The 22226-nt window shown below is 32.9% G+C and overlaps 6 protein-coding genes across 6 annotated transcripts; 4 read left to right on the forward strand and 2 right to left on the reverse strand.

The window, feature by feature from the left end:
- Positions 1-761: 761 nt before the first annotated feature.
- Positions 762-2029, reverse strand: LOC128396979 (RNA transcription, translation and transport factor protein-like). The gene is given in 5 exon segments (XM_053357642.1): positions 762-1281; positions 1360-1459; positions 1523-1647; positions 1719-1745; positions 1748-2029. Coding segments are annotated over 5 exon segments (747 nt in total). The 5' UTR covers positions 1779-2029; the 3' UTR covers positions 762-817.
- A 147-nt stretch (positions 2030-2176) lies between these two features.
- LOC128396978 (glutathione S-transferase B-like) lies at positions 2177-3433 on the forward strand. The gene is made up of 2 exons (XM_053357640.1): positions 2177-2636; positions 2725-3433. The coding sequence occupies exons 1-2, from the start codon at positions 2265-2267 to the stop codon at positions 3163-3165; spliced, it is 813 nt and encodes a 270-aa protein (XP_053213615.1). The 5' UTR covers positions 2177-2264; the 3' UTR covers positions 3166-3433.
- LOC128396977 (probable complex I intermediate-associated protein 30, mitochondrial) lies at positions 3429-4663 on the forward strand. The gene is made up of 2 exons (XM_053357639.1): positions 3429-3916; positions 3977-4663. Exons 1-2 carry the CDS (start codon positions 3433-3435, stop codon positions 4429-4431), a joined length of 939 nt encoding a protein of 312 aa, XP_053213614.1. The 5' UTR covers positions 3429-3432; the 3' UTR covers positions 4432-4663.
- Positions 4664-5685: 1022 nt separating this feature from the next.
- On the forward strand, positions 5686-16592 carry LOC128396970 (1-phosphatidylinositol 4,5-bisphosphate phosphodiesterase classes I and II-like). Its single transcript, XM_053357625.1, is given in 9 exon segments — positions 5686-6384; positions 6664-7271; positions 7900-8093; positions 8970-10085; positions 10413-10497; positions 11243-11367; positions 13788-13942; positions 14111-15467; positions 15470-16592. Coding segments are annotated over 9 exon segments (4065 nt in total). The 5' UTR covers positions 5686-6285; the 3' UTR covers positions 15796-16592.
- Positions 16593-18340: 1748 nt separating this feature from the next.
- Positions 18341-20368, reverse strand: LOC128396976 (uncharacterized). The gene is made up of 3 exons (XM_053357638.1): positions 20092-20368; positions 19601-19821; positions 18341-19518 (listed from the first exon to the last, which is right to left on the reverse strand). The coding sequence occupies exons 2-3, from the start codon at positions 19803-19805 to the stop codon at positions 18662-18664; spliced, it is 1062 nt and encodes a 353-aa protein (XP_053213613.1). The 5' UTR covers positions 19806-19821; positions 20092-20368; the 3' UTR covers positions 18341-18661.
- Positions 20369-20471: 103 nt separating this feature from the next.
- LOC128396974 (something about silencing protein 10-like) lies at positions 20472-22090 on the forward strand. The gene is made up of 3 exons (XM_053357635.1): positions 20472-20673; positions 20743-20820; positions 20887-22090. The coding sequence occupies exons 1-3, from the start codon at positions 20616-20618 to the stop codon at positions 21996-21998; spliced, it is 1248 nt and encodes a 415-aa protein (XP_053213610.1). The 5' UTR covers positions 20472-20615; the 3' UTR covers positions 21999-22090.
- The last annotated feature ends 136 nt before the right edge of the window (positions 22091-22226 follow it).

Here is a 22226-nt window from a genome sequence, read left to right on the forward strand (position 1 = left end):
TTGTTAGACAAGAAAGTTGATCGGGTCTCTTGTCTTCATCCGTTTCCGTTTTGAATGTCTGTTGACTTGATGGTTTTCAAGTTAAATTGTTTCTTTTGGATTTAATTGTAATTTAATTAATTTGTTTAACTAATTGGTTGTTTCATTTTCTATTTTGTTACATAGTTAATTATTTAATTAGTGACCATCATGGTTAACGTACCAAAAACTAAGAGAACCTATTGTGGTAAATGTAAGAAACATACCATGCATAAGGTTAATCAATACAAGAAAGGTAAAGATTCAATTCATGCTCAAGGAAAAAGAAGGTACGACAGAAAACAACGAGGTTATGGTGGACAAACTAAGCCTATTTTCCGAAAGAAGGCCAAGACAACCAAGAAGATCGTTTTGAGGATGGAATGTGGTGATTGTAAATACAGGAATCAAGTTCCAATCAAGCGATGTAAACATTTCGAAATTGGTGGTGAAAAGAGAAGAAAGGGACAAATGATCCAATTCTAACCTTAATCCTGTGAATTTAATTACACCTTAACATTTAACTTAATAAATGTTTAACATAAATTACTCCACAAGTTAACCTTGGTTCTCATGAAAGTTAATGTTCATTTCGCGTTAATCCCCATTTCTTTCCATCAACCATGATCTCCAATTGATCATCATTCTTTTCAATTTCTAGTCGTGTTAATCCTGTTTTTGAAACCTCGTGCAACCCAATGGTTCAGTTTAGATTGAATTTTTAAAGAGAATCAACAATCAAATTGCTAGATGAATATCTTTTATTTTAACAGATCAGATGTTACCCAAATTTTGAACATTATCGGCCCACTTGTCCCAAACTAGTATCTGTTTTAGGATTAGCGGTTATCGCCTGGATAGAAACTATAACTTGATTTATCTTATTCTGTAAATCTCTGAGATCATTGATATACAAAATTCGTAAAACTTTTGCAGCTCGTACTAAATTTTGATCTTTGATGTCGAAACCAAGTTGACTGTTTTCTAATGTGAATGATTTCTCATTATTAACATCGGTGTCAGGTTTTTCCGCTTGTAACGCATCGGCAGTTAATCGAGTTTTAATCAAATGATTAATGGCTTTTAAGGTGACCAGATGATCGGGATGTTGTGGTACTTTCAACACTTTCGCTATTTCATTGACACCATGTTTAAATTCTTTAGAATTAAAATCTAGATTGTCCAAGGGATTCGCCTGAACCATTTGCGGATTAGTGGCTTGACTTTTAACCAGTTTACCAGTTACATCTTTGTATTTGTCGACTGAAAGAAAAAAAAAATTTGTTACATTAATTAGATGATTTTATGTGTCACTTTCTCTTGTTGTAAAATATTACTCACAATTGTCATTATAATCTAATCTGACCGCTGTTGAGATTAACCAGTCCAGGATAAGTTTACGGTCTTTACAATCAAACGGACATTTAACTGCATCAAGATACTGAAAGTAAATAAAAAGAGTGAGAATTTACATTTGAATCATTTAATCAATTTCTCGATTTACTTGTTTAAAGGCTTTATCCCAATCTGAAGAACTGATTTTCCTGAGCTCAGCTCTTTCCTCGATGGGGTAACATCTTATCTTTTGATCTTCTAACCAGGCGACCAAATTTCTGAAAGCATTTTCATCTGTGTAAGAAAATCAAATAGACAAACAGGTAAGTAAACAAGATGGAAAATACCAGATACAAATTACTTACCTTCGATGTTAAATTCATCAGCTTTAAAAATTCGAGAGCTTTTAACTTACGAGCAAACATGGCGACGAATAAATAGTTGAGAATAAAGTGTCACATAGATTAATTAATGTTCGGCATAATTAAAGAACCAGATGATTTAATTGCTCAGTCAAACCCAAATTCTTGTGTTTTCGTGAAAATAGTCACTTTTCAATTATCCTTCGAGCTTAAGCTCTTCAAATAATAAAGCGAAAAATTCTTGACACTTTTGGCTACGAATTTAATTAATGTTTGAAACAAAGCCTAACACTTTCTATTTTACGATAATAAGCTAACTAATTGGAGTATAAACTGTTTGCAATTAAATAAATTAATTAAATTTGAGAAATTAAAGAAAATAAACGGCTTTCAGAGCCATCTTGCGATGAGTAAGTCAACCAAAAAGGTAAACATTTAAATTTGCTTGATTTTGAATTTTTCCACTGAAAGTATTTTAAACTATTAATTGTTTCTACTTTAATTGTAATTAAGCCAATTTTTTTGTTTTTTAGATTTGTAGGTTTGGAAATGTTTGCTATTCGGTTATGTTCTTTTACGATCAACAAACGATCGTCTCTCTTGGTGAAAAGTTTATTTACATCGAATGTTAATTATGTTTTCCAATCCCCTAGACGAGAATTAAAATACAAAGAGAAACACGGAGAGTCTTTCAAAGGTGAATTAACGGCTCCAATTCTTGGTTATTGGAATATTCGAGGTTTTAGTGATCCAATTCGTTTCTTGTTAGCTCAAGCTGGTGTCGAGTATGAACTTAAGACTTACAACCTCGGCGCTGCTCCTGAGTATTCAAAAGATGATTTTCGGTCTGGAGCAAATGAACTAGGACTTGATTTCCCTAATTTACCTTATTACATTGATGGTGACGTTAAACTATCACAAGTGAGTAAAATGATTTGCATTTACTATTGAGTTTAACTTGATTTCGATTCAATTGTTTAATTGGACTTTTTGTTTCTTGTGAAAAAAGACTGTTGCTATTTTGCGATATTTGGGACGGAAAAATGGACTAGCTGGTATAGAAGAAAATGAGGTAACTCGATGTGATTTAGCTGAACAAGCGTCGATGGATATGATCATGTTCTTGTTCAAATGTTGGCGAACTCATGATGAAACAGCACAAAAAGAAATCAATGAATATATTCCACCTAAATTGGAACAATTAAACAAATTCCTTGGATCTGGTCCTTTCGTTCTTGGTGAGAAAGTTTCATACGCTGATTGTATCATGTATTCTCTATTGGATTTCGTCCGAATTTACAAATGCGAATTGATTGAAGCTCATTCAACACTCAAAGATTTTCTTTCTAAATTTGAATCCTTACCCAAAATCGATGGATATTTGAAAAGCGACAAATTCAGTCGCTTACCAATTACTGCTCCCAGATTCGTATGGGGAGGAAAAGCTTGACAATCGCAAATTAGTATAGTCAAAGATAATCAATAATCTTTTAAGGCCTTATGATGATGTTCAAATAATTAATTGATTGTTATTGCTAATTAAACTAGTTCCAGACTCAGAGTCATCGTGCGGCTACAAAATAAACTAAACAGGTAAACATTGAATGAGAATATTTTTGCAAAAATGTTGACGAATATTAATTGTTTTCATTTTATATTTTAATTGTATTAATTGTTTGGTTATTGAATAAATTTATTGGGTTTATAACTTCTGAAAATGTTCACCATTCGGTTATGTTCGTTATCTTTGAACAAACAATCACCTCTTCTGGTGAGAAGTTTATTCACATCGAATGTTAATTGTGCGATGCTTCAATCACCCAGAGGAACATTGAAATATGAAGAGAAATACGGAGAATTTGTCGAAGGAGATTTCAAGACAAGATGGAGATTATTAAAGGAAGAATTCCAGCAGATGAAAGAGTTTTACAGTGTATGGGACAATTGGTCTCGATATGTTTTCAAGAGAAAACTAAGAAATCCCATGAAAAACTATAGAACCATTTGCTTAGACGATGAATTTATCATCTCCGATTTCAGTAAACCCGAAGATTTATCAAAATGGAAGCTTGGGTCAGATAGAATTTGGAATGAAGGTTATTCTACATGCAGATTAGAACAAAATAACGGAGGTTATGCCACTTTCTCTGGTTACCTTGATTCAATCAATTTACCTAAAGATGGAACGATATCTAGAGTTGGTAAGTTTCTTTGAATTCATCTCATTGTTTTATCATATTAATCTAATTCAACTATTTCAGGTTATGTAAATATGACGCTTTTCGAAGCTCCCGAGTTCGTGGCATCTGACAGTAATATCGAATTTGATATCGAAAAATGGACTCACTTAACGATGAAAATAAGAGGCGACGGTAGACGTTGGATGGTTATTCTCGGTCAAAGAGGTTATTCTAATCAAAATTGGGATGACAAATATTTAACATGGCTGCCGACTCATGGAGGACCGTATTGGCAAGAAGTTAAAATACCGTTTTCTAAATTTTTCCTGGGAGCTTTTGGTCGTATGCAAGAACCACAAGTTCGCGTGGCCCCAAATCCCATCACGTACATTGGATTAACTTTAATGGATGGACGAACCGGTCCATTCAGATTAGATGTCAAAAGTTTAGGATTCCTTCAGGATTACAGAAACTATGAAGATTTTGCTTACGAAAGTTACTATGTTCCAGAGCATCGATATCCTTATCTGGATTAAATTTGTGTACATTTAAGTTTCTAAACAATTTACATTGATTAACTGGTTGTCACAATATTTAGAACTCAACTGATTATAATTTCTACACAGGAAATCATTTTATCCTTGAGCAAAGAAAAGTGTAATTGATATTAAATGACATCGATCACTTGGAAGAAATGAAAATTGATGAGAAAATATATCATAATAGCTTGTAAATTAACCAATAAAAATTTACTTTATTGATCATCAAGTCATTTTTTCTCAGCTACAAGATTGATTTCTTATCAAATAACGAATGAGGTAAACAATTATGAGACCAAGAACACCCCATAAAGGTGTCATCACAACAAACATGGGAATAGTGGAAAAATATTGTAATTTAAGGCAAAAGAGAACCTCGGAGATGAATAGAAGAGTAATTCCAACCAAAAGACCTGCTTTCTTTTTCAAGGTTTTCAGAGTGTATTCTTCAACTGGATACCTCAAAGAATGAGCCACTTTAATTGCTCCATGGAAAAAGAAGATACAATTAAGAACCCACAATGGCCAGAATATAGCAAACCAATTGGTCACACGATCCGATTTACTTTCCATTTTAATCAAAATGAAGCAACAGAAGAGAGATATTAACAATAGAGTGGTGATTGATTTTTGTACGATTCCCATATTGGTCTAATATCATGGAACCAAATGTTTATGATATGAAAGAAGATAAAAAAACGAGAACATCTAAAGAAATGAAAGAAAACAAAGAAAAAGATTAACAATGATAGAGAAAGAAAAATAGTAAATTAAAAGGTAAAATATGTACACAAATAAGAAACTGGTAATGATGACATACCAATGAACCAACCAACCATCCAACCAAAGAATCAACTAATCAATCAATAAATCAATCAACACCATAATCAGAGTAAACATTAAACTGCCATAATAAAGTACAAAGATGTAAACAAAGGCGACTAAGCGTATCTGTCATCAGTTGATAATCCAAGGGATAGAAAAGAAGAAGAGATAATGAAGAAAATAACAAAAAGACATTCACTTTCTATTGGAAAAGATTAACAGCCGATTAAAAGAGAAGCCGATGAATAGAATAAAAGGAAATTCGAAAATAGACCAATTAAACAAAGAGCGAATTAGAAAGACAATAGATTAATTATTTTCTAAACAATTAACAACCAAAGAACATCAATTGTGATGTGTCTCCATCTACAAGGTCGAAATGAAATTTTCTTTGCTCAGGTTCACATGAAGGTGGAGATTTAATGAAGTTGCGCTAACGAGAAGAGGTTCAAATGTAAGAAAAAAGATAAACAGAAACTCGGAATGTTCAACAATGCGCATCAATGAGGATGCAGCTTCTTTCCAATGGGCACCTACTCTTTGTGATTTACCATGAGAAGGAACTTTCATCAGTAGATTTGTTCAGTCTTATTCAGTTTTCTTCTTCTTCTTCTTCTTCTTCACTTTTTACTCTCAGATCATCATCCAAGTGTTCATCATTTCTCAGATTTTTCTTTCCTTCTTCTTCTTGTTCACCTTTTCTTGTATTATTATTTTTTTCTCTTCTTCTTCATCTCATGTTTGTTATAATTTCTTGGTGATTTTTTCTTCTTCTTTTCTTTCACTTTTATTCTATGGGTGAGTTTACGTGTTTTCTAATTCCAGTGTTTCTGTGTATTGTTATGACTTCAGCTTCTCCTTTCTCTCCTTCACTTCACCATCATTCTCATCACATTCCTTCAATTCAATCTTCTTCTCTCATCTCATTTCCATTATTATCAACATCAGAGTTATCGTCAGTCACCACAAGCATCTTCTTCTTCATCATCACCAGTGTGTTTCTCGTTTATTTTACATGGTAAAGTGATGGCCTCAGGAAAAGCTGGTGTTCACGTCATTCAACTGAAACCAATTGTGGTGCAAGAGAGACTTCAACAAGGATGCAAATTCGTTAAATGGGACGATGTAAGTAGTTTACTTTTTGATTCTGTGTTTTCCTTTCTCCCATCATGTAACTTTTGCCTCTGTTTACTTAGAATTAAATCAGTAAGCATGGTCTCCCTTGTTCTTCAGAGTAATTGTTTTATTATCATTAAAATTTGAATAGCAAATACATGCCATGTTTACTGTTTTCATCTATCATAACTTTACCATCCAAGGACACACTGTATTCTCAGTCTTAGTTTTCTTTTTTCTTTTTTCTTTTCCACTATTACATATTATTATTCTTTCTCTTCCTCATAGGATTCAACTATAGGAACCCATGTTACCCTGTGTATCGATTCCAAAGGATTTTTTCTCTACTGGAAAGATACTAACAATGAAATCGAATACCTAGAAATTTCTTCCATTCGGGATACTCGAACTGGACGAAATGCTCGTGTTCCCAAAGAAGGTCGACTTCGTGATAGCTGTAACATTGGACTTCCTGAGGTTCCATTAGAGGATAAAACTTTCACTGTTGTTTATGGACCTGATTTTGTAAATACTTCATTTATTAACTTTGTTGCTCCAAATCGTGATGATGCCATTGAATGGACCGATTCAGTACTCAAAATGGCCTACAACCTATTGGCACTCAACTCGTCACCTTACACCTTATTAGCTAAAGCTCACACTAAAATACAGCTAATGGTAGATAGGGAAGGACAAATTCCTGTGAGAAATTTTATTAAACAATATGCTCAGCACAAGGACGATAAGAAGCGCGTTGAAAAGGCCATGGATTTCACGAACATTCCGACTGGAAAGTCAAGTTCCTTTGATCCAGATAAGTTCCCTCTTGAGACATTCTTACAATTTTATAAACATCTTGTTGTTCGAAGTGAAGTTGACAAAATATTTGACCGACTGTAAGTAACCTTAACAATTTTTTCTCTTAACCTTTTTTATTCTATTCTCTTTCCCTTCAATCTCCATGTTATTTATTTATCAGCTCAAGATTTTCCAATGCTTCTTTCATCATCATCATCATCATCATCCTCTTTGATTTGACTTGTAATATGTTTCAAGTGTGTTGATTGTATTATAAGTCAAGAGCTGATTTATATTTTTTACTTTTCTACTTTTACCTTTTCCTTTTTTTTTCATACATTTCTCATCTTTTACTTTCACCTGATTTCTTATAACCAGATAATTGCAATTCCCTCTTTTCTCTTAATATCTTTTGTACACTGAAATGTTTAAAATTGTCCTTCTATCTTCTTATCATCATCACCATCATCATCAAACATCATTTTCAACTTCTTTTCCTTTTCCTTTTCTTTTTTTCTGGTAATCATTATTTTCCATTGAATAGATCGTTAGATTAGACTCGAAACGAATTAACAGGTTTTCATGTTCATTATAATTCAAATTATCCAACTTTTATTTTCTATTTACTATTTTCCTCCTTTTTCTCTATTATTCCTGTTATATCTCCATCATCTTCTTTTTGATATACTTTTCATCAACTTTCTCTCTCTCCCTCTCCCTCTCCAGTATTTCTGTTGGTGAATCAAGTAAAATGGTAAACAATCATCCAAGGTTGATGACTGTCGATCAGTTTGTTGCTTTTCTAAACAAAGAGCAACGAGATCCTCGATTAAACGAAATACTTTATCCATACGCTGATCGAGCCAAGGGAATTGAATTAATATCTCAATACGAACCGAATAAAGTCAATGTTGAGAAAGGTAATTATTGGTCATTTTTCTTATTCTTTTTTCCCCTGAAAATCATGTTCGAAAAATGAAAATCTCCTTGTTCAATACAATAATGATGATAATGGTAACCATGATAATAATAATGGTAAATAAATTAGTTGTTACCAGTATCATTATTATTGTTACTCTGCAATTGTTGATTTATTGTGTTGCTCAGCTTTCACTTAATATTTTCTGTTAACTGTTGATTGTGTGATGGCCACTAAGAAATAGCAACAAAAAGACTACAATTTGAGTGAAACATATATGATATTTTATCATATATGTAAGGTTTTCATCATCAACCTCATTGTGATTTACTCTCTCGTGTTATTACAACATTAAACCCAAATAACAAGCAATTGAACAGGTTAAACTTATTTTCCCTCTCTTTCCTCTTTCCTCTCTCATCTTCTGTCTATCTCTGTGTTTATGTTTACTTGGTTTACCATTTTGATAGTTAATTATTATTTTCAATGGTTGACAGGATGTCAACCAATATTGTCCTCTAATTTTGATCTCTCTCTCTCTCTCTCTCTCTTCTAACTATTTCAGTTCTGTTGTCACTTTTTGACGCTTTTACTCTTATACAATTTATTCTCGTCAATCTGATTGACAATCCCTTTTCCGTTTGATTCAATCTTCATCTATTATCATCATCATCTCTTAAAGTTTCTCCTTCTCTCTTTCTTTTAGCTCTTTATAAATCAACAATTTCTTTCCTTTTACTTACATGGATTTAGTTCTAATATTTGATCCTCCTTCTTTTGCCTACTTGTTCTTACATCACCAATGACCATCATCATGTTGATAATTTCTTTCATTCTATGTTTCAATGTATTAATATTTTCTCTTATTGACTAACAGACTGTATCTCAGCTGATGGTTTTCTTCGTTATTTGATGAGTGATGACAATGCTATTGTTGCGCCTGAAAAGTTTGACCACAATCAGGACATGGACCAACCTCTCAACCACTATTTCGTCAACTCTTCCCACAATACATATCTCACTGGTCATCAGTTGACTGGTAAAGCCTCAGTTGAAATATACCGTCAATGTCTATTAGCGGGCTGTCGTTGCATTGAATTAGATTGTTGGAATGGGCGAAATTCCGATGAACCCATTATCACCCATGGATACACTGTGGTCTCTGACATTCCCTGTAAAGATGTTCTCGAAGCAATTGCTGAAACAGCCTTTAAAACCTCTTGTTACCCTGTAATCCTTTCGTTTGAAAACCATTGTTCAACTCGTCAACAAGCCAAAATAGCCCAATATTGTCGTAAAATTTTTGGTGAAATGCTTTTAACTGAACCTCTTCCCTCTCATCCGCTCAAACCCGGTGTTAATCTGCCCTCTCCTAATTTATTGATGAGAAAAATTTTGATTAAAAATAAAAAGAAACACTCAAAGCAGAGGAAAAATAAACGAGGAACTAATCTCACAAGCACTTCAACTACGTCCAATTCAACTTCAAATCCCGGTGATGGTCTTGGTGGTACTGGACCATCCGTGAGGATCGAAACTTCATCAACCATGACATCTTCAGGTGAAACCCCTAATACGATTACGGGATCATCGTCTTCATCATGTCTTCCAACATCCACTCCCGAGAGACGTGCTACTCTCCAAACAAATAATAGCGACGAGTCCAACACCCTGGAAAGAGAGGATTCCTCCCAATTAGCCGATAACGACGATTCTCTCAGTGGTCAAGGTGGTTCGACCGGTACTGGTTTGGCTGCAAACAACAAGATAGCAGTTACATCAAGTTGTGATTTGGATGATAATGAATCTGATTACAGTCTCGAAGATGATGACGCTGGTCCTCCAAGTGAAGCCGGTGGAGCCGCTTCAGGCAGTTCAGTTGGTGAACAACTCGAAGGTGATGTTCATAAGGAAGCAGAGGCTTGTGATGATATGTCCGCTATTGTTAATTATATTCAGCCAGTTAATTTCGTCTCCTTTGAATATTCTGAAAGTAAGCAATTAACCTTTTGATTATCATTCCTAACTATTATCACCATGATTGTCACTCTTTTTGTCTTTGTCTTAAAGCTACTCAATGTTACATTGTGTGTAAAATAACACAACATTGATTAAATCAAGTCAAACAAAATAGTCACTCTATTAACATAATCATTTCCCAAATTAATTAACATACCATCATTATCATATTATCTTAGTATTTATTACCTTTTTTCTATTTCTTTTTTTTTCTATTTACTTTTCTCCATATCATTGCTCTCTCTTCATCACTTTCGCCTTTGTGAACATCGCTCATCTCTCATCCTCATCTCTCTTCCAGAGCGCAATAGAAGTTATGAAATTTCCTCATTTGTCGAAGCCCAAGCAACAAGCTTGTTAAAAATGCGACCAGTCGATTTTGTCAAGTAAGTTAATTATCAATTAACGTGATTAATATTCATACGATTTGTTGGATGAAGAAAAAAACATAATCATGGAAGGCAAAAAAACCTCTCTTAATCTATTAGTTTATCAAGATTTACTCATCTAAGTTAACGGTAATTATATTAAAGTAAACGAAGCAAGAAATGATGTAGAATTACAATTGAACAGAAATATATATATTGAAGTACAAATTAATCATTCTAATGAAATAATAATGATTGTTGTAAATCAAACAAAGTGTTGATAATGATGAGAGATAAATGAATTGTAACAAATCTCATTTGTTGATTTTTCTCATCTTCTCACCTTCATCATCATAAACAACAGAAGAAAAAAACACCAAGAGATAAACAAAGAGAATGAGGAAAAAAGGAAAAGATAGAAAATGGTTTTCACAATCGTGAAACTCAATATAAGGTGTAAATGATTCCATCTCATGATGATGATAATGGTCCCCATCATCTGTTCATATATAATATTATTTCAAGTTATCATCATCATGATTCTTTCAAGTTTTCAAAAATACGAGTAATACATATATTTATGATTTTTCTTAAATTCTGTTGGTTTATTATCTGTGAGGAAACAAACTAATGCAATTTTTATGATAACAAAAAAGCTAAGACATGATGATGATCATCTTCATGTTCATCTTAAAAACCATCTTTCATTTATATTTATTTTCCATCTTACTTTTCATCATGGTGATAATCATTTTCCTTGCAGCCTAAACAAAGTTCAGTTAAGCCGAATCTATCCGAAAGGAACTCGAGTGGATTCGAGTAACTATATGCCTCAAGTCTTTTGGAACGCTGGTTGTCAAATGGTTGCCCTTAATTTTCAAACTTTAGGTAAGTTTTAACTTGATTTTCGAATTTAATATTACATAAGAAAGAAGAAAAGAGAAGAAACTCTGTTAAATTGGAACATGAAGAAAAGAAGATGCGAGTGAGAAACATTTTCGATCCAAGATGAACAGAGAACTTGTAATTTTGAGAGAAATGAAAAGCCTATGAAATTGTAATAATAGAAAGAACATATGATGAAAGATGAAGATGAAAAAATAAGAGAAAATCTTAGAATTTAACACAACCATTTCCTGTCAAGTTTTCATTTCCTTTTTTTATCCTAATCTATCATTCACAGTTATTTCGTCGTGTATCTTGTAGACATTTTTACTTTATCTCCATCATCTTTTATCTCTTTCATTATAATCAACCGTTTTCATCATTGGTTTCTTTTCTCTCTCTCTCTGATTCATAAATAGAGAACTTTTCTATCTTATTCTATTCATTGAACTCTAACAACATTGACTTATATACTCTTTTTGTGATGATGATTTGTGTACATACTCAAATTGTATTTCATATCTTCATTCTCAGTTTATCATGGATGTTATATCATCTCTATCCTTTTCTATCTCTTTCTTTTATCTTCATCATTTTCCACCTTCATCGTTACCTTTGTGTATTTCCACCATCACACTGAGGCTAACAGCTTGTAATATAATCAACTTCAAAAGTAGATTCCCATCTGAATTGCTAAATAGTCTTTCAGTACTTGGAGTCCTTAAGCAAATATGATAGTAATAGTAACATTCATTTCCAACTGAGCTCTCAACAGAACAGCATTTTTTACGAATTACTCCTTTTCTATTCGTGAAATTTATCATGCATCTTTACTCATCATCAGGCATCTCTCTCTCTCTCTCTCTTCTCTCTCTCTCTCTTTCGTCCCCCAGCTTATCATCATAATAAAAATAATCATCATCCTCATCAACATAGCATCAGTTTCACTATTAACGTTATAATGATATTATCATCATTATCCTTTCCCCTTTCCCTCATCTTTTTGTTTTTCCTCTTTTCCTCTTTTCCATTTTCACATTATACTTTAATCACTAAATTTATCTAACTTTTTATTGGATAAACCTTTTAATTATCAAGCTTACACCAGAGTTTATCATGATAATAACATGGTGGTAACTCTACTCGAAAAAAACGATGTTTTTTTATCCAACCTTTCAGAATAATAATATTATCATTATTATTTATACAAACATATTTATATGAATTATTTGTTACGTGATAATAACGTTAATTCGCAGGTTATTCATCTTCATCTTCTTCCTTTTCCTCTCTATTTCATCCTGTTATCATTAACAATTTTTGACGAATTTTTTTCCTTAAGATGCTTAATGCTCTTCCATCTGTTTATATCAGATTATGAATACATTTTTCTTATCATAATAACTATTTTAATACTGTGTCTGAGTGTCTTTCGCATTTGTTACTATTTTCTTTGAGAAATTTGTTGCTTTCTAATAAATGCTTATGCTAAATGCTGAGAGTGATATGCAAAGAAATAGATTCTTTATGCTCATTCCTAAACTCCCATAAGAATATCTTCTTATTCAATAATCTCATGTCGAGCAATAACCTTTACTCCTTCTTTTCTCTCTTACTTTTTCTTTCATCTTCATCCTCATCCTGTTTCTTTTTTCCTCATTTTCATCATATTCCTTTACTGTGTATCTTCCTTCCTTTCCCTTCCCTTCCCCTCCCCACTCCCATTTTCTTTGGTTTTCTCTCTGAACACTTTAAATTACATGTTTTCTATCAGATCTCTCTCTCTCTCTCTCTCTCTCTCTCTCTCTCTCTCTCTCTCTCTCTCTTGATCCAATATCTCTGAACACTTTATATTGATGACATTGAAAATTGTCCGAGATTTTTGCCTTTTTCCTCTTTGGTTTTACCATTTTCTCTTAACAGAATTTCAAGGTTTAGAATTGATGAAATGAGAATGATAGTAATTCGCTATTGATCTTCTACGCTTGAATTGATCTTCAACTTGTTAAATAAACTGTCTCCAGATACATGAAAAGGATTATCGTTGTCATAGTAACTGTCTAGTGTGGGAGTGATTGGGATGCTGGAGGGTTAAATAGGATTGGTGATGCTATTGCTGCTTCTTCTGGGAAGCAAATTATCTTACCATGAAGAGAGGAGATGATTGTGATGATGGAAATGAGGATAAGGATGAGGATGATGATACAAAAGAAGGAGGATGAAGATGGAGGGAAAAACTTTCATATAACTAGAAATCAATGAGAATTAGTTTTGTGATGAGAGAAAAAAATTATCTAAATTGCGATACTAATTAAATGTGTTCACTTAACGATTCATTCTTATTTTTTACATGATTTAATCTTAAATTAAACTGCTCATCTAATTTGTCACTTTTCATTGAATTCTGCAATTTACTAATATAGATCTTGGTATGCAATTGAATGTGGGAATTTTTGAATATAATGGTCGAAGTGGTTACCTGTTAAAACCTGATTTCATGAGACGAATGGACAGGAAATTTGATCCGTTCACTGAATCAACTGTTGACGGGATAATTGCAGGAACTGTTTCAGTACAGGTGAGTTTTTGCTGAGGAAAAAATTTGAAATGAAAAAATAAAACTGCACTTTAGGTAATGAAATACTACGAGTTTTGATCCGAGTTTCATTATAAATTATCATCAGTTTTTGATTGATTACATTTTCTAAATCGTCTTCTCATTTTCTGCTCCAATTTCAAATTTCAGATTATTTCAGGTCAATTTTTAAGTGATAAAAGAGCAGGGACTTATGTAGAAGTTGATATGTTCGGTTTACCTGCGGACACTATTCGTCGGAAAAGAACCAAAACGGTGCCTAATAATGGAGTGAATCCAATATACGATGACGATCCTTTCGTTTTTAAGAAAGTGGTACTTCCTGACTTAGCCTGCCTTCGGATTGCTGCCTATGAAGAAGGTGGCAAGTTCATTGGTCACCGAATTCTTTCCGTTGTCGGACTTCGGCCTGGGTATCGTCACTTAGCCTTAAGAAATGAGTCTGGCCAACCATTAACTCTTCCTACACTTTTTGTCCATATAACTGTCAAAGATTATGTTCCTGAGGGTTTATTTGAGTTGGCTGACGCTCTGGCTAATCCAATAGCTTATCAATCAATGTTTGAGAAAAGAGAGAAGCAATTGTTAGCTTTAACTGATGAAGATGGTGACAGTGAACAGGGAACTAGTGAAAAAGGATCCAATTCCGGACTCAATAACACATCTACAGTCGCTGCCAAAGCAACGGTTACCAATGATTCTAGTGAGCGAAAAACAAATGCAACTGAAGATAGCAGACGAACGTCATCAGGTTTGATTGGCTCATCAACTTCGAAACACGAATCAATGAATGGAACTGTTTCCGTTACTTCGAATCGTAATGCTACAACCTCTTCCTCTGTGACTCCCTCACTTACATGTCAAGTCGTCTCATCTCCAGCTCATCCAGCAACAGTGCCTCCATTGATCCGTCAAGATACTACTTCATTAAGGAAAAACCAATCAGTTCGAAGTTTATCGGACGAAGCAGGTCCTGAAAGATCGGTCTATCTATTGGAGTCGGAAGCTTGTAATATTGAAGTGGAAACATTGGAAGCGTTAAAGAACCATAAAGACGTTTTAGAAGTGACCGGAAAATTAGAGAAAGATATCGCCGAAACGAAGAAAAAGTTTGAGAAATCTCGAGCGAAAGTCGCAAGTAGTCATCAAAAAGGACATAAACTGATGATGTGCAGCTCACAAAGTAAACAACGATCTGTATTAGTTAAAAATTTATTTCGAAAATCATCTTCATCAACGGATGCAAGAAGTTTAAACAAACGTTTAAGTGAAGTTGATGTTACATCCACTAGTCCAGAGATGGTGACGAGACTTCAAGAACTCCATCGAACTTGGGCGAGAACGTTATATGATTTAACGTTAGAACAATTTAACGCGGAGAAAACTCTTCGCTATAAATATCATGAAAAGTATTATGCAGCTCTTGAGGAAGCTATGCAAACATCTCAATCCTCTCAGGAAAAGTATTTGCAAAAATTACATGTTACCGACGTTAATAGAGTACAGAAAGAGTAGAAACTCAAATAAAAGAAGACATCAATAATTTGGTTAAAAAGTATAAGGACAAAGCTGAATTATCTCGAGTTAAACGGGAACAACACCAGCGAATCATCGATGCTGCAGTAGCAGAGCGACAACGATTGGGCAATTTATTGGCCCGGAGGAAATCAGAGTTGACCAGTAGACATGAACTTGTACAAAGAGAATTAGTTGAAGATAAAAGAAAGACAAAAGATAAAATTGATCGTGAACATCAACAGAAATGCGACTCATTGACGACAGAAATAGAATCAACTGAACCAACTACATTCATAGAAAACTGGACACCCAAATGAGCGCAACAATCACCATGAAATGCTCGATTATCGTTACCATGTAATACGCATAAAAGAGATGCTACAAAACGCAATCCAACAAAAACCTATCGCACAAGAAACGGAAGCTAAACCTCGCCAAAATGTTAATTAACAAGCAACAATTTCTAAATAATTAGCAACACGAGCCTCTAAATTGTTCGATAAACTAAATTCATTTCAATCAATGAAACTCAAGTTTCATCTCAAGATGAATTGACCTTTAATCTTCTGACTAAATTGTAACTGATTGTTAACTTTTTTTCTCATAATGTCCTTTCTCAAATGAAAGAAGATGAAAATGGAACCAGAAAAAAACTTTCAATTCCATTTTGTTTTTCGATAAATACTATTAATATATTAGATGTCAATTAAGTTGATGCAAGCAATTAGCTCCTTTTCCATTCATCTGTTAAAATTGTAATGTTGATCTCTTAATCCCCAATAATCTTTCAATCTCTTTTCTCTATCGATTCTTTTTAATTCTGATTCTCTCATCTGTCTCTTTTTTTCCTATTGTGATCATTAATTAAAAGTGTTAAATCCCTAATTTCAACTATTTTGTGCTCACTATATTGTAACTGTTAATTATATACCTTTGAAATCGTATCAATGATGCGAGATGATGAAAACTAATTCTAATCATTCCAACCATTTGCTTTGAACAAAACAAGGAAACATTTTGAGAATCAAATTGATCTAAATTGTGACAAATCAAATCAAAATCTATGTAAATCTAATAAATGTGTAATTCTTCTCATTGTTTTTAGTTTAATTAATTGTCATTTTCTCTTGTCTCTTACCTTTTATTTCCTGACAATCAAACAGTTAATTAAGTTAACGAAAGGTAAGTAAAGTTGATCGGAATGAATTTGAAAAAAAAGTGATGATCAGTTATCATCTAATTACGAGAAATCTTTTTAATTGTTTCAAATGATGTGAGTAAATGTTTACATGTTAGAGGTAAATTTTGACAGCAATTAAGGGATTGTTGATATTTCTTGAAAATCACTGAGATAAATTAAAAATTAACTGGCACAGAAAAAGAGATGTTAGTTTGAAAGGATGCGAAAAAAGTAACAATCAAGTTGATGATGAGAAAAAAATGATTAATTTAATTACTGGAGACAAATTGAAGATTAACAATTAACTGTTCAATTGCTTGAGGGACAAATCAATTACCACCATCCTCCTCCTCCTCCATCATGATGATCATGCCTGTAATTGATAGGAAATAAATTAAAAGTGATTAATATTATTGATCAACTTTTCCTGTTCATCTTTGTGTTTAAATTGTAATCTTGTTAATAGTTTGATTTAGTTCATCATGCGACTTAAACTGCAACCTGACTCCTAATTTGACTCAAACAATTAGACTAATTAAGATTAATCAACCTTACCAATTGTCCTTTAAACTCCTTGTAATTACTATAACCAAATGATAGTCCACTATGATCTGGAGTTAAGTGACCGTTCATGTGGCTACTCCAAGTTTCATGGACTCGTGGGCTATAATCATGAGTACTGATCAGAACGGTCAAAGCTAATCGTTAATTGTTATTCAATTGTTAGTAAATTGTTGTTTAATGAGAAGGTAAAAATTTCCGTAAACTCAACAATTGAATTGAATTACTAAAGATTAAAGTACCGACTAATAAACTAACACGTAGAACAAATTTTACCAATTAGATTTTAATCACTTAGCTGTTAATTAATCAGTAAATCTATGAACAATTTAATTACAATTTTTTTGTTTAAAATAGCAAAACCGCAGATAAACAATTAAGATAATATTTCAATTGTTTATTTTAAATGATGTTGCGTCATTGTAACAATAATTAACTGAGAACTTAATTGTTTTCGTTACTTTAATTACTAAAAAAAGATTTAATTGTAAGTGATTAGCGGCTAATTGGTCTTTTACTTACACGTAAGGATAGTAAACATAGGCTGGTGCTTGTTCGTGTTGACGTCCTAATAAAGAGCCGATCAATAAGCCGGTGAGAAACTTTTTCGAGGCATAAGTTGTAACAATTAAGAAAAACAGACAACAAACAAAGAAAATTAAACGAAAAGACATTTTGGAAATCATTTTTTCTCACAATTTATCGTTGATTTGATTGACACTCGAGTTAATTTTTTGATTAGTTGATCACAATTTGAATGTTTAACACAACTGATTTTGATTGAAAGTGATTTAAACTGTCACATTTTGATCACTTTTATTATCTGTCCATTTGAGGCGGAGACAATTTTAGTTATTAGACAATTGTCACAATATTTGGTTAATTTGATGATTATTGATTGATTAGGAAATTCAATTTAATCCCAATATCTTATTCCGGGTCAGATGATTGATTAATTGGCGTGTCGATAACCCTAAAAATTGGATTAACTACAAGTTCACATTTCAGGTCATCGAAAGTGTTGTAATTAAAACTTTGCAATCAACTTTTTGGTTTTTCAACATTTTGATATTGTGACAATTATTTAACACGTTACAATATTTAATTAAAGTGTTTGACAATTACATCAAAAAAAACAATCGTTTATTATCTGATTACTATTGATCACGAAAAAGAAAGTGAATTAAGTGCGTGATTAATATGGATGGTAGATGCTCACTCGACTGTGGACAATGTCAATCAGTGGCCGCAATTTTGATTGGTTACAATAACAATCTATATTGTGGTTTGTAATTAATTGAGAAGTAAAAATGTAATGAGAATCTGGTCATAAGAAAATGATGTAAATAAAATAGATAAATTGAGATAGAACTGTAAATAAAATGAACTTTAGATGAGCTGTAAGAGAGAGAAAGAAAGAAAGATTATTTTGTTTGGAATGGCTAAGCTTCCCAGAGAACAGGTAAACTATCGGTGATCTTATCACTTGATTGACTTGCTTGAATCTTTTTCAATGTGAGTTTTTGTGGCTCTCGGGTTTGTGGTTCAGGAGAATGAGGTTGCGATGGTTTGATGCTTATGCGATTATTTTGCTTTAGATTTCCAAGATCTTTGAAAATATTTTCAAATTCGTCCAATTTTTCTAGGCTCATGTTGAGATTCAGTTTCTTTTGAGTGTTTTCCAATTCTTTCATGTTCCGCTGGGTTGGTGTTGTCGATGAACTATTCAAAAAACTGTTGAATAGATTAGATTTAGTTTTCTTGCAGGAGAAGAAGTCGGACATGTTAGGAAAAGAATCTCCTGATTTGCGTTTGCCGGACGATTGGGTCAAATTGACCTTATCAAATATTTCAGAACAAATATCAGCTCTATGAACGGGCTTTGAGAAATTTAATTCACCAACATAACTTAAGATTGTTTTCTTTTCTTCATAATCGTTTTCCTTGTGAGCCATTTTCTGAGCCTTTGCTTCCTTTTCCTTCTTCAAGCGATCTTCTTTCATAGTTTTGTTGGTCAAGCGATCATCTTCAATCTCTTCTATCGGCTTTTTATTTTTCACTCTTTCACTTTCTAAATTGTGTTTATCATTATCGATTTCACGTCGCAGCTCTTTCTCGCGTTTTCTTATCGACTCGAGTTCCTCCCGAATCCTTTCCGTCTCTTCGCGAGCTTGAACAAGCACATCCTTCAACTCAATCAGCTGTTTCTTGTAGGATCTCAGAGATTTGGTAAGACGCTTTTGAACTTCAACATGATGAGCACGACTTTCTTTATATTTATGGGTCTCTGCCTCTTTTTCTGTTGAACACGAGAAGAAACAATAAAACAAAATGTTAGATTTGAATAAGAAAAAGATTAAATAAAAGAGAATTTAATTTACCTTCGATGATCATATTAATCTTTGTTTGTAAAATTCGACAATTACTTTCCAATTGAGTCTTTTCTTGTTCAGCAGCTACAAGTCGATTCTCAATTGATTTAATTTCCTTGGAAAAAGTATCATCAAGACTCTTTGGATTGTCATTAAAATATTCTGATTCTTTGACTTCTTCACTTAAAATGTCAATTGGCTTTATTGGCTCCATGGTCAAGAATCAGCAACTAAAAGAGAACATTTAACAAATAAAGAAGAAAATATAACGTGATTATGCAAGGTAAATGTATATAAGAGTATATTAAATGGTTAAATTGTAAAGGATTATAATCAAAATCAATCGTAATTATGACAAGAAATTGGCTTGAAAAAAGATGAACAAAGTAAAGAAAAATAGATCAATGTGATCATTTTATGGCGGCAAATGCTAGAGAAATTAGAGACAGAATATGAATTGAACACAAGGAGAAATAAATAATGATGGAAAAAATAATTACATGAGATGATGGAGATTATGTTGAGCTGATGATTTGATTATTAATTTAATGAACTTAAATAAAAGACGAAAACCTTTTTCTATATTAAAAATGATAAACAATAGACAAAGGAAAATGTCAATAGCTTTGAAATTATTCCTTCGGTTGTTGATTAATTCACAATTCCAATTGATGTTGATCAATTTTCTCCAAGTTTTATTTCAGTTTGTTGATAATCAGATTAAATCTTTGTCACTGTCAATAAAATAATCAAAAGTCGAATAAAAAAATTGATTAGAAATCAATTGACAAACCAGATGATTGGAATTCTGAACCAGTCAGACTGAAGAGCCTCTGGTTTTAAGCCGAGAAAAATTCAGCTGAAAGGCAAACGTTCAGCTGACGGACCACATGTTCCAATTCAGTCAATGTTTTTGTCTGTTTACTTTCTTAGTTTGATTCTTAATTTGATTATTTTTCTTTGTTATCCTGTGATAATTTGTTTGTGTTGATTTAGAGCTGATTGAACATCTCAAAAGATAAACATGGACACAATCACTAAGTATGAGATGGACAGTGACATCGAGCACGAGAGTGATGATGGTGAGAATTCATCTTGATTATTGTGATTTTTTCCATTTTTAATTTTTCTTTCTTTAATCGATTGTGCAGGTTTACCGAATGTCAAAGCTTGGGGAAAAAAGAAGTCTGCCTATTTTGGAACTGATTATGTAGATAAAGATTTTAGAAGTGAGTTTGTTTTGCTCTTTTCTATTTGAATGGCTTGGTAATTGGTATTTTCTTTTGTCTTATTAGAACGAGCTGGACAAGATGAGGAAGAACTTGCCCAGCAGGAAGAAGAGGAAGCTAAAGCGATTCAAATGCGTCTATTAGAGGAGATTGGAGAAGATGATTTGGGTTTAAATAGACTTCCTGATGTCCGTGAAGGAAGAGAGGAAACTGTTCAAAAAGTGCAAATTGATGTTGATTCTCTATCGACCAGAGAAAAGTTACAACTTTTGAGAAAAGAAGCTCCTGAGTTGACAAGTCTAGTTGATGATTTCAAAAGGAGTTTGGCAGAACTGGAAAAGCAAAAAAGTGTCTTGAACTATCGTAATGTTGATGATATCGATTCTTACCAATCAAGTCTTCCTTATCAAGTCTACAAGACTAAATTCAATCTCGTTACTCGCTATTGTATGAATATTAGCTTTTACCTACTCCTCAAATCTAAAGGTAAATCCATTGGGAATCATCCGTGTGCATCTAACTTATTAGATTTGAAAAAGATGATTCTTACAATTGAGAAGATTGAAAACAAAAAACAATTCAAACTACTTGTTAGTCAATTCTTGGAAAAAATTCAAAACAATGAAAAAATCGTAATGGCAGAAAAAGCTGATGACCAAGAAATCGACACTAGAGATTATGACGATAATACCAAAGGCTTGTCACCATCTAGAAAACGAGTTCGATTTGAAGATGACAAACTAAACATTCCCACAGAAGAGGAAGACATTGAGTTACGAGAGTATGGTGACCTCAGGGAGAAAAATGAAGATGACGATGAGGATGAAGATGATGACGAAGATGATTTTGATCTCGATGATGAGGAAGATGAAGATGAAGAGGAATCTAAAAGCTTCAACAAGTCTGTTGGAAAGAAACAACAAGCAATTGATGAAACAATGGACGAAGACGAAGTTGTTAGGAGACCGATTAATTACCAAATCGCTAAAAACAAAGGACTAACGCCTAAGAAGCCTAAGGAACAGCGAAATCCAAGAGTTAAACATCGAATGAAATACAAAAAGGCCAAAGCTCGAAGGAGAGGTCAAGTTCGAGAGCCAAGGAAAGAGATTAAAAAATACGCTGGTGAAATATCAGGAATCAGAACTTCAACTGTTAAAAGTGTTAAGTTTAAATAGAATGCAAATCAAAATTTTTGTATATTTTCTGTTAATTTATTTGCTTTTCAATTCTAAAGAAAATAAATTAATCGTCGAATTCTAATATCATTGATCAAGCAAAAGATGCAAAAATTTGGTTTTCTTATTAATTTCTGTCAGATTCAAGTTTTTCTTTTGATTCGGATTGAGCAATTCTGCGATTACCAATTTACTTAAAAGGAAAAAATTAAAAAGATTTGTAACTGA

This window comes from Panonychus citri, unplaced genomic scaffold, assembly GCF_014898815.1.
Source record: "Panonychus citri isolate SS breed McGregor unplaced genomic scaffold, ASM1489881v1 Contig00028, whole genome shotgun sequence".
NCBI classification, from domain to species: Eukaryota; Metazoa; Arthropoda; class Arachnida; order Trombidiformes; family Tetranychidae; genus Panonychus; species Panonychus citri.